Here is a 13,514-nt window from a genome sequence, read left to right as displayed (position 1 = left end):
CTTTAGTATGAAAATCTCATATTTTGAAACTGCCGCTGAAAACGGGCGAATCCCAACAAAGCTGGAAGTTGACGTCAACCTCCCAAAAACCGGAACCTTTGTCAGCCCATGGGTGTATTAAGAGAACGGTCACGCCCCAACATTTACATAGGCTACACAACTGACCTGAGATCAGGTAGTTTTCTGAATCTAGCTAGGTCACGCAGATCTCTGCTATTCCATTACAAAATTCACCTCTGAAACTTTTTTATGCGAGAAATCAACCATATAAAGCTCAAATATGGGCCGCTTTACGAAAATGGATGGCTAATTGCAAATTTTCTCCGACTGTGTGTCGGAGTTTAGTGCCGGTGTTGGTGCTGCCTGGGTTGCTACATCGCCGCCCTGACCGCAGTGTCAGCGAGCTTGTTACGCCCGCAATCTTTTACCGCAGCCCGCAGGTTCCAGTAAATCTTATAAATGGGTATGTGTGTTGAGTTATTTAAACAAACAATCGGGGAAATAAACGCCTCTTGTCCGCGAGTCTCATTGTTAGAGCCGCGGTGAGATGGAGTCCATCAATGAGAGCTAGCTAGCCTCCTCCTAACTCTGACATTCACAAAAATACATTCAATTGAAATCCGAAATCGGACAAGTGTTAGCTAAGCTTTGTAAGACCTTGAGGAACCTGTAATATTCATGCCGTGACGAAATTCAAACTGTAAATATACTTTAGTTATGCGAAAGTGAGCAAGCTGCGATATTTCCCCATTGTAATGAATGGGACATATAGCAAGCAACTGCTCGTCCTACAAAGACGCCTTGCGTTCATAAAAATGCCTTAAAATCAAATCGGACACAACGGTTAGCTTTATAAGACATTGGGGAATGATGTTATATAAGTGGCGTGACAAAATTCAAACCGTAAATATATTAGAGTTATGCCGGCAGCTGGCCGCGGAGCCCCGTAGTGCAGTATCCACAAAGGGTGACTTTGCCCTGGGTATGGAGCCCAGCAAGCTGCTGCTTTCTCGTCAGACTGTGTGGAGCTCCTAAAGTCCGACACGTCTTACCAAATTTGCAATTAGCCATACATTTTTGTAAAACGGCCCATATTTCAGCTTTATATAGTTGATTTCTCGCTTAAAAAAGTCTCAGAAGTGAATTTGGTAATGAAACATTGCAGTGTCTGGAATATGAGATTCTGTCGCTTCTCTAATGTATGTGTATTGGGGATTTGCTCAACCAATCAGCGCGCGTCTCTAATGTCTGTGTATGGCAAGTCGCTCAACCAATCAGCGCGCAGCTCATCTAAATATTCATGACCATACCATATTTGGAAGAAAAGCTCTTGTTACAAATAGGGCCAAAACACAGGGATGCGTAAGGGCCAGTAAAATATCAACCAGGCCATTTTCAGCCCAACCAATGTTACATACCCCATTAGGAGACCATAAGGAACAGTGTGAAATGCCCTATATAATCATTCTATCACCCCTTTAACCTCTTCAACTGTTCCCTTCATACAAGAAAACTGTTGTCATGGCGAACATATTTAACTAATTGTTTTAAAAACCCACTCTTCACAATTCTAAGCCGTCATTGGACAGAAGCTATTAACTCGCCAGTTGGTAACCTGATTGATTCATCCATCGGCACAAAAAGACCGGTGAGCTAATGACGAAAAGAAGAAAAAAAAAGAAATCAATTTTCTTTCCCTTTGACTTTAAACCGAGAGAATGTCAATTTCTTTGAGGTGCTTTGATCCATTAAGCCCTGCATTATTGACTGACATTAACAGGAGCCCTCGTTTAGAATGAGAAAGGGCTGACTTACTGTCTGCCTGCCTGAGTGGCCAGCTGGCTGGCAGGACTAGATCAGAGGGGTTCATATGTCAGCTGGTTAAAATTAATCTTTGCCTATCATGAAGAGGGGAGGGGGAGTCCCCTCTACACTTACCGGAACTGAAACATGCTATTTTTTAAATAACAATTCTGGTTGCTGCCTTACTCTTGACTTTAAGTGAGTAGATAAACACTAAGCTTTACAGTACTTTACACTTATTTTTCGGATCATAAACCTAAAGTAGCTAAACTCGGCACATTATGAAGTGTGAAATATGGGCAGAAAATACTATCTTGATACGATTTGGCATTTTGACAATGTCTATATTTGACTTTCTCTTCAGCTTGTAAAAGTCTGTAATGCGCGAGTCACATTTCAGCACTATGAATATACATAAAGACGAGTTGTACTCTCATAGAAACCAGCCACAAATTAAATACTAGTCTAATTTTATTTAATGGATTTCATTTTTTTTTTTTTTTTTTTTTTTAAATGTAATGTACTAATATACTGCCTCTGAAATCAATGAGCACTTGGAGTGGTTATGTGGTAATTAATCATCATTTATTTAGACACTGAGAAGTTGAATGCACACTGCTTTACAGCGACAGGTTTTAATTTGCTGTCATGTAGGTTTTAAAATTGCTGTCTGTTGAAAGAAAGCTTCCACCATCTGGGATGGCATTTGTAGTGCAGCAATTATGGGCAGCTTTTAAAAGGTCTTTACTGTGAAGCAGGTGCAGGGCAGGCACATGATGTCCATACACATCATGTTAGTGGTTACCAGCCCCCTTGCTAATCCTGACTATTTTCCCTGCTTTTTGCTCGTCACTGCCTCCTCTGCTGTTGGCTGCTCAAGGGGTGTTACCTCCATAAGACATGGCGTCGCAAAGCCCTTCTTTTAACCTGCCACTGATGATTTACTGGCAGGGCATAAGACCAGGTCTTCGCGGTGTTAGACGGGAACCACTCACACACCCTGCTACCTTGATGTTAAATAGCAGTTTGCATTATACGAAAGAACATCTGCATATTGCAGATCTGGACAAAAAGAAAACATTTATAATTATTCTTCAAGGTATTTAAAATGTATTTAACGTAGAGATTTGCAAGATTTGTCTAAAAACATAACCATTGTTTTTATATAACACACACACACACACACACACACACACACACACACACACACACACACACACACACACACACACACACACACACACACACACACACACACACACTTGTGCTAACCTCAACCAATGTATTCCTACATCTGTCACACTAATTTACTGTTGAGATTCTCTGACTGTCAACCACAGTAAAATACTGTATTATAAGTCTTCCCAGTGGCAGTGCTATTCTTAGATACTGACTGATTAAAGACACCAATTGTTTAATCATGGCTGAAACTAAAATGAATATGAATGATGAACTTTATCTGCTCCCTAGTAGCAGTGCTGTTTTAATGCCTGAGAAGTAAAACTAATTATGATCTGGTATATTGAATCTGAGCAAGCTTTCGTGTTGTAAGAATGTTTTTTTTTCATAATGATTCAGCATTGTTTTGTGAAGCTTTTGTGTAAATCTGAACTGGTGTGGTCCTACTCTCCTGGAACCACTTTCCACCAGCATGAATCTATCATTTGTGGTCATCTGTGAATGGCTGAACGGTTGGTATTTCAGAGTTCTAGCACTGCTATATTGTTCACCTGTCACGCAGGTCTTTCGTTCTTATACAGCTTAGTAAATATAACATTCCCTGGTAGTGATGTCAATAAATTGGATAAGAATTAGACTAGCCCACCTGACCATTACCTGTACTGACCGATGGTTGAACCCGTCTTGTCTATTCAAAGCCACTCAAGTTTAAATTATAAAGTGACCACTGGCCCAAAGGTGAGGCTAGAATATTTTTCGCCAATAAAACCAACTACTTCAGTAATTTAAAGTGGCTATATGTTAGGGCTGGGCGATATGGAGAAAATCAAATATCACAATATTTTTGACCAAATACCTCAATATCGATACCGCAACGATATTGTAGTGTTGACTATTGGTGCGTTCACAAAATATTTACACAGTGAGATTTTTGATAAATAATCATCAGTAATGTGGATATAATGACTAAGTGGGTAAAGGCAAATAATAGAACAGTTACAACAGTCTGGTAAGTTCAGAAAATGACATCACTTTACTGTAATGCAGCCTCTAAAACCAGGAAAAGACAACACTTATGCCATATCACAAAATTACCATATCCAAAATCTAAGACGATATCTACTCTCATATCACGATAGATATAATATCGATATATTGCTCTACTATATGTAAATTTCAGTTTGTGTTGATTCTAGCAGCCGCTTTGGACAAAGGTTACGGTGCTGTATTACCCACTGTATTACCGTTGTGAGCGTTATGAGGAGGTCATATAGTTTCGATGAATGTTCAGAAGAACAGAAGAACCCAAAAGACAGAAAATCATTCATTTATAATAAGATAATAAGTTACAGATGCATCACTGCATTTCAAGTGTTACAGTAACGTAGCCTACTTTGGATGTATCGTGAGCTAACGTAACGTTATCACTGTCACTGTGTCACGAGCCAAAGCATTAAGAGTTTGTTGTAACGTTAGCAACCAATGTAATAATAACTTCGATTTATATAGCGCATTTCATGAAACCCAAGGACGCTTTACACTAGTACAGGGGGACAAGGGAAAAGAATTGTAGGTCAACACAAACACGGACTGAAAAGGAATAAAACAGAGTGCTAAATGGAAGGGGGAAGTAATTTAGTGTAGGCTACTGACTACAACCACATCACGCAATCTAAAGTTATTGTATAACGGAAATAGACCTATTACATACCTAAGGACCAATTCAAGGACTATTTTGAATTAGGCCTGCAAGATAAATAGTTATAAAATCGCGATCTCGATTCACCCTGTTCACGATTTAATTTTTAAATTACTTCAATTTATAAAAAAAGAAAATATATATATATATATATATATATATATATATATATATATATATAATAATAATAATATATAATTTTTTGTGGGCATTTTCGGCCTTTATTTTGGTAGGACATCTCTCACACAGTTCAGGTCTTCACCCTCAGCCAATGACAAAGCGCCTTTTAGTCACGCATTTCACTCGTCGAGCGAGCGCGGAAGTTCGGAAATAAACCCCGTCTATGAATAAACCCTATGAATAAACCAAATGGATGTTGATGAAAACCCAGGTACTAGTGACGAGAATCAGCCAACCACTCAGTCTCAAACCAAACTCGTTCCGAAAAAAGGCTCACATTCGTTGGTGTGGAAGTATTTTGGATTCAAGCAAGACGACGAGGGTCAGTCCGATGTGATTTGCGAGGCATGCTTTGCCCTCGCTGCAGCACCGCAAAGTAACACCACAAGACTTTACCAGCACCTCAAACGTCACCGCAAAGTGCAACATGATGAAGCCGTACAAGGCAAGAGGTCCGAAATACGTTTCAATTAGCCTATTTACAGCCATGTTCAGGGCCATATTCAGCGCAGTGCGTTAAACTTCTATTTTTGGTAACCTACTTGAATGGCCAGTTGAATGTTAATTCTATAAAAAGGCAAGCAGTTAAAGAGTGTGCTAAGACATCATTCTGTTTTTGATAGTGTACTTAATTGGCAATTTACAAACTCCACAAACTCTCTAGAGACTGAAGCTGTAGCTGCAGCATTTTGACATGTTTTAATTATGTAAAGACATGTTCAAGGAGTTCAGATAGAGCCGGTATCAGGGCCATATTTAGTTCAATATGTTAGGTCACTATTTTTGGTAGCCTACTGTACTTAAATGGCCAGTATTTACTTTATTTTTTGTATTCATTGAAGCCTCTAGGTCTTGTGGTGATGCACAATGTGCTATAGGTGCTAAAAATCTATGTTTGTTCCTGCCAATTTGTTCCGTTTTGTCATGGTTCATGTGTGCAATAAACATTACACAACGTGAGAAAAGAATCGTGGCAGAGAATCGTGATATCAATTCTAAGCTAAAACATTGCGATTTGTATTTTTCCCTCAATCGTGCAGGCCTATTTTGAATCACTTACAATCCTGTAATGGTCTCCTTCTGTTGAAAGCCTGATGGAACCAGGTTTTCACACGTCGTCTCACTTTCACTTGTTTTCTGTTTAATTTCCTTCTTTTCTGTGATGGCCCTGCCCCAGTATCAGCCATAACTACAACAGATAACTTCTGAAATAACATTAAAATACAATTGGTCCTATATAAAGAAATCTCCTGCTTTTACCTGGCTGGATACAATAACACAGGCTTTTCCAGTGTTACGCCGAAATCTGTGACCCTGGGTTCTGTTGCACCGTCTACCTGCAGACTGATCTCATGAATTGGCGTATGTATGACATGCCAATTTGTATTCCGTTTTTGCGTGTTATGAAGACGCATAATCGCATTTTTGCGTATATATCAACGCAAATCGGCCGCCATTGGCCTATTTTGCGAGTCCATTTCCGCCGTCGCGAGTGGTATAAAGGAACGGCGGATGGGTAAAACACAGGACTGTCACCTGGGAGAGCCGGGTTCGCGCCTCACGTGTGGCGATTTTTCGGCCGTTTTTTGTTTTTAATGTTTTGTTTTTAATAAGCCTTACCCAATGTTTCTTTCCTAAACCCAACCATTTGTTGTTGTCGTAAGCGTGTTTTAGTCGTTATTTTCCGTGTTTTTGTCACTATTTTGTTACTAAAGCCTTTCCCTGTGTTCTTTTCCTAAACTCAACCCTTTTTTTTCAGCGTAACGTTGTTCTTGCGATAGTATCGTCGCCGCTTTGAACGCGAAGCACGCGGCGCAGGCCACGCGGTGGGTCTGTTTACATCAGCTGTTTCCGCACGTATCCCACGTGGCCATAGCTGAAAATGGCGTAAAATAACACGCCCATTTGGCTTTATGAAAGTGGGTATATATATTTACGCAGTCATGATGCCATGTTGCTACCTGAGTAATATCATTTTATAAAAAAAAAAATATATATATATATATATATATATATATATATATATATATATATATATATATATATAACAAAAACTAGTGTTCTTAGTCTCGTTTGCTGTTACAGGTAATTTGTGATCGTCGGATAAAAGAATTACAGTTTCAGGAACATTTAAAAGTTACATATAATTACTTCCAATTATTTGTAGTGTATTTGATAATTACTTCAACCAACTTTTATGTTCTAATGCTTCGCCATGGCCAAACCTTTCAAAAGACTTGGAAACCACATTATGTGAAAGGCTCCACATATGGACATTTTGGAGCAGCGGTCTTGTGTTAATTTTAATATGATATTGTGGACAATGGTGAGTGACAAGAAATTCATCCACATAGTCATTCCAAAGTCTCCTGTACGGGTCTACTTACCATAGATGAGTACAACGGACTCTTCGATGGCGTGCTGGTAGCTGAACTGGGAGTCGAGCAGCGCTCGGCTGACAAAGGAGCCATAGTAGGTGGACTGGTACCAGCCCACATGCAGATGGTCAATGTTGACGTGACGCAGAGAACGCATCATCTCCATCTGGTACTGGACTAGAGGCGGACAGAGAGGTAGAATTGGAGAGAGAGGGAAAGTCAGAGGAATGGAACAGAGAAAGGGAGAAAGAGAAAACATTTAATTCAAAATTAATTTAATTGAAATCAGTTTGGGGATTTTTCTTTTTGTTGGATCGGTGCCTATCTAGTCTCCATCTGTAACTGGACATGGTGTACGAACAGAGGGAGGGAGAAGAAGATGAGAAATACAGTGAGGAAGAAAAACAGAGAAAAGCAAAGGCTTCATCTTCTGTTATCAAGTGGTTGTGGTGGAGATTTCTAAAACAAACATCAACCGGGACCACCAGCCACCCTTTTCTTTCCTTAAGTCAGTAAATATCTACTGGTAGAGAAAAAACACGGATAGATAGATACACAGACAGGCTTCAGCTACTGGAGAGAAGGCTAGATACATTAGGAGGAGAGCCATTTCATTACACCAGACACATCCTTAGGATGCGCAGCCAGAAATACAAACAACCTGCCTCGCCGGGTGTAAGTAACAACCAAAGCAAGCGAGCAAAACAGCATCTCCATGCAGGCTAGCTGGAGGAGGTTGATAAATCAGGGTGTTATTGGGCAGCTGTGGCCCCCTAGACCCCAGCCTGTAGAGCACATCCTTCTACTGCTGGGGCTGTTAACAAGAACAAACTGGAGCGGTGGAAAAGAGGGATGGTGGAAAGCAGACGGAAAAAAAAGAGCAAAGACGATGGAAACGTGAAGGGTAGTAGGGGGAGGGGAGAAGAGAATGGCATAAGGAGGCGCAGAGGATGAAGGAAAAGAGGAAGAGGGTGGAGAGCAGAGCAGAAAGAAAAGGGAGTGAGTGAATAAAAATGTAATGTCACCTCATTACAAAGGTAAAATTTCTCTTTTGGGTTCTTTCTAATGTCCTGAAATTTGACCCCTGATATATTTATTTTTATGTTATGTAAAGCAGGGAGTATGTTCAGTCCAAATATTTAAACATTTCAGTTGGTCATCAGATATTTGCCCTTTCAGAGTCCATGTAGCACTCATAAAGAGAGCAGTCATGCACGCAATACTTTCTGGTTTATTTGCATTAACTTATCCAGTCATTAACCAACCTCCCACAAACACCCACACTTCTCACTTACTGTCATTTGTTCCACTGCCTCTGCTGTACTCCACACAGAAAACAAAATGGCACTGGTCTGCCCACAATTACACATTCAACTCCTGCAGGAGTGTGGCACGAGGTGCCTCTTCTTCCGGACAATAAAACATTCAACATCTGGTTGGAACACAGAATTGGGGACAGACAGGCAAGGAGGCCCTATTCACAGCCCGTCCTGCAGGGATGCACCAATCTAGCCTTTTAATCTAGCCTTTTTATTTAGTGATTGACATAGTCAGTCAGACAAAAGAAAGCAGAGTAGATGGATGGGATAATACAAAGGGGAGGAGATGGGAAGGAAGGAGAGGAATTGAGAAAGATGGGGAATATGCGGGGGAAGAGAGAGACTGCAGACCGTGTAGCAACTGTGGCAAACTGTGGGGGGAGGAGGTGTCAGGCACGTGTGTGTGTGTGTGTGTGTGTGTGTGTGTGTGTGTGTGTGTGTGTGTGTGTGTGTGTGTGTGTGTGTGTGTGTGTGTGTTTTCTTAGCTGCGATTCTTGTGCGTAGTAGCAAACCCACTGGAGAAATTTGAGTATAGTATATTTCATAGACAAGAATTAACTAGGTGCGAGCACATTCTTTGTAATTCTGAGTCTACAGTGTCAAATGAGAAGTAGGTGAGAATTAAAACCTGGAGTGTGGAAGACACTAAAGAGAAGAAGCAAAAGAGAGAGCACGAGGAAGGGAGAGAGAGCGTTTGTGACTGGCAGAGTTACTGTAGTCTGCTGGAGAGTGGCTCTGCCTAGGGGCAGGCTAGCAGCAGACTATGTATTTCTAATGTATTTATTATCTAGCCCTCTTCCCTTTCCCTAAGTGGCTATGCCACTTGTCAGGCCATCATTGTAAATAAAAACCTGTTCTTAATGACTTGCCTGTAAAAATAAAAAGGTGAAATAAATAAAGACTCCCAAGAAACAGAGCTCAGTGGAGAGGGAAAGCAGCCTGCCACCTAACTACTGTATCGGTCTCTGCACTCCTGTGACGATCAGTATGAGTACTTACCTCTCAAGCGGCACTAATGCATATGCTTGCCCCAATACCCTATCATTAGCAGGGAAATTGTGCACAAAGTGATCTGTCTCTGAAGTGAAAGCTGAAGGCTGGAGGATTGACAACAAAGGCAGGAAAACCAATCAGCTATCTCTCATGTTTTATCCAATCGCTAACTCCCTTCCCAGTTCTTTATAACCTTAATATATGTACACTATATTTAGTTGAATGCCTTTATTGTCATTGTACTTTACAATACAGTGAAATTAGGAATGCTATTCCACTGGGTGCATACAATAAATAATCCTTACAGGACCTATAAAACAGAATATCAACAGTAAAAGCGCAATGATCAGATAAGTGCAAGTATCGAAGTGCAGGGGATGACAGTTAGTGACTGGGTATGTCTAACTACATTTGTTTAGGGAAACTATTGCATTTGGGAAGAAGCCATTTTTTAATTGCCAACTAATCAATACTTTCCAACGGTGGGTTAATTAATAATTACCTAAATAGTTAAAAAGGGTGAGGAACCTCAGAGTAAAGATGCAATACTGAGGTTTTTAGACATGTCAAAAAAATGAATGCAACAACTGAGCATGTGTTACTGAACTTAAAGCAACCACTGCACAAGTGACAGTGTCCCCTGCCAACTAATCTACAATGATTTCAGAAAGACTTCAGAGTTGTTTTTAACAAATCTAAAATAAAAGGATGTTTCGGTTCATTCCGACAGTTTGCGTAGAATAGAGTAAACTGTAAAAACGCATGCATCTAGGAAAGTTTATGAAATCAGTTCTCAAGGGCTGAGAATTTCAAAGAACATGGGACTGCATAGTGTTTTTTCCTAAACTGGTAGGTCAACTGAGCAGCCGAGAACTACCAGGTGACCAGGAGCCTACACACAGAGAGATAGAAATAGTTAGCCGAAATAAGAGATCATTCTGCAGTAAAGCAACATGTAGCTCTTCGCAAATCATTTCTTTAATGTGTTAGGGAAACAGATAATGGAGCCAAATGGTTAGGCTAACTGGTTAGTTTTTGTGCCATTCCCCCCTTTGGAGGAAGAAAATGGTTTTGTTTTTCCTTGATGCTTCTGTACTTTTAAAAATTCCAAAATACATTTAACCCCAATACCATTGTAAACTGATGCTAATGAAAAATGAAAGTGCCACATATTAATACAAAAAACAGTATTCAGTCCACAAAAAAAAGTGGCTAAAACATGTACATACATTGTACAGTTCTGTAAATAATTTATAATTTAAAGTCTACCCCACCACAAAATTTATGAAAATAACAGAAGAAAACTAACTTGTATTCTACCCGTCCTGATGACACTAAGCTTCCACCAGAGACTCAAGCAGACAGGCAGACTTACAAACTACTACACGCTGTCCCCATATCAGAAAGAAATAGACAGAAGACACATGCAGACAACCAACTGACATGCAGCCTGATAGCTAAACTGAGTTTCCAATGGCTGAGTGAGACTACAGGCCAGTGGCAGGCCAGCCAGCTCATCCACCACCGATCTAATACAGAGAACAGAGTCTTGTAAATGCCGCAGGATCATTACCTTATTTGTTCAAAAACCAAGAATTAAAGCTGCGAAAAAGATAGCAAAACAATCTCTGTGACCATCTAATCTAAGCGTGTGTGCATATATATATATATAATATATACATATATAATATATAATATATAATAATATAATATATATATATATATATATATAAATATACATACATATATATAATATATATATAACATACATAATATATATATACACATATATATATATATATAAATATATACATATATATATACATATATATACATACATATAATATATACATACATATATATATACATATATATATATATATATATATACATATATATATATATACATATATAATACATATATACATATACATATACATATACATAATATACATATAAAAAACATAACATATAACATATATATTATATATACATATAAATAAAAAACATATATATACATATATATATATATATAAATAGAAACACATATATATACAATATATATATAAATATAATATATATACATACACATATATATATATATATATAGTATATATATATATATATATATATATATATATATATATATATATATATATATACACATATATGAGAAAATATATATATATATATAGCAGCATATATATATATATATATATAAGGAAAAAGAGATATATATATGAGCATGAGAGAGGACAGAAAGAGAGATAGAGAGGTTGCAGGATAGAAAAAAGATAGAGAAAGAAGAGAGAAACAGTAAAGAGACACATGAGAGGAAGAGAAAAATATATAAAAGAAGAGAAAGAAAGACAGAGAGAGAGAAAGAGAGAGAGAAATAGGAAGATGAAAGAGAGAAAGAGGAGAGAGTGGCACATGAAGTGGAATGGAATGGAAATGGAAGGAATGGAAAAGAGAAATATTTAATGGAATGATTTGGATCTGCACTACAAGTAAATCAGCTTGATATCCGTGCTTTTCCTTCTCTCTCCCTCCCTTCAACTATGTTAGCAGCTGCCAAGGGAAACAAGCCTGTGAGGAGCATGTTCAAATTACGACAATACCTTTGCTATCTAGAGCCTGTCAATGTCCTTTCCAGGGTGAGGCTCAAACATCCTGAAAAAGTGTAGGTCCCAGCATGACAAGCTAGTTTAGAAGCCCTCTGTATTCTATGTTCAAAAACAAAACCAAAAACTGGACTTCTTGCTCCCCATTGCTACATTACTAAGACAGCTGGTAACATTCTGTGGACATTAACGACAGCATAAGCCAGAGAATAGCCAATTTAACAATATCATCAAGGCGCGAGGTGGGAGCATGCGCCACCGCTTGCTATTCCTCACTCATTTCTGCTGCCCTGCCGCCTCTCCTATCAATCAATCTGGGTCCTGAGGCCAGACAGGGAATGAGTCTGCCCATTCCCTTAGCGCTGCTTGATTGTGTGTGTGTGTGTATATGTGTGTGTGTGTGTGTGTCAGAGAAGAAAGGGGCTGTAAGACAGAGACAAAATGAATGTGTATTTAAAAGAGTATGGGTGAAACCATGACAAAGCGAAAATGAAGGAAAAAGGACATGATTCTGAGCGAAAGTGCAAAATGTGGGAGAGCAGGAAATGTGTTTGCGAGCAGGTGTGTCTGTGTGCTTAAATGTGTGGAAAGAGAAAGTGTGAGATGTGTTAAGCCTTAGGATGCCATGTACTGCCAGCTGTATATCTAAAGTGAATGTGTACGTATATCGTATAGTAGAGTGGAGGTATTTATCAGCTGGGAGCTAAACTCTTCACCTTGGGCAGTAATGTTAAGGGTCATAATCAACAAGGCACTAGTAGTGTGTGTCTGTGTGCAAGTGTCTGTGTCTCTGCAATGAACCAGACAGATAGTCCATACTCTAATACTCAATGACACAAGAGGTGAACTGCATCAGACCTTGCATGCTGCTGCAGGCCACAACATCCCAGCGCAGGTAGCAAGATGTGTGTGTGTGTCTGTGTGTCACAACACATTCTAATCACACACACACACACACACACACACACACACACACACACACACACACACACACACACACACACACACACACACACACACACACACACACACACACACACACACACACACACACACACACGAATAATAAAATAAAGTCAAATGTCTGAAACTTGGCGAGTTATATTACCTTTACCCTCCATTTCCCTCTTTTACTGCATCAGTTTGGTGAATACAAATTTTGAATAGCCTAAAATGAGGTTAGACGGCCCAATCAGACCTCTATCAAAAATAACCGGATTACATTTTGTTGAAATTCTCTCTCACTTAGTTGCAATAAAAGTAGAACGGTGAGCTTAAGATGGACCACTGATCAAGGACAGAAATATACAGCTGTGATTAAACTCTAAAGAGTAGCAGT

At 39.2% G+C, this 13,514-nt stretch overlaps 1 protein-coding gene across 1 annotated transcript in view; it reads right to left on the bottom strand.

Moving 5' to 3' along the window:
* LOC120562711 (eukaryotic translation initiation factor 3 subunit H-like) overlaps positions 1-13,514 on the bottom strand; it is a 64,067-nt gene that overhangs the window by 22,001 nt on the left and 28,552 nt on the right. Inside the window, 1 exon segment of the mRNA XM_039806562.1 lies at positions 7,249-7,416. Coding sequence (XP_039662496.1) covers positions 7,249-7,416 — 168 coding nt within the window.

Source organism: Perca fluviatilis, chromosome 7 (assembly GCF_010015445.1).
Source record: "Perca fluviatilis chromosome 7, GENO_Pfluv_1.0, whole genome shotgun sequence".
NCBI lineage: Eukaryota > Metazoa > Chordata > Actinopteri > Perciformes > Percidae > Perca > Perca fluviatilis.
This window is presented reverse-complemented; position numbering and strand designations above follow the sequence as displayed.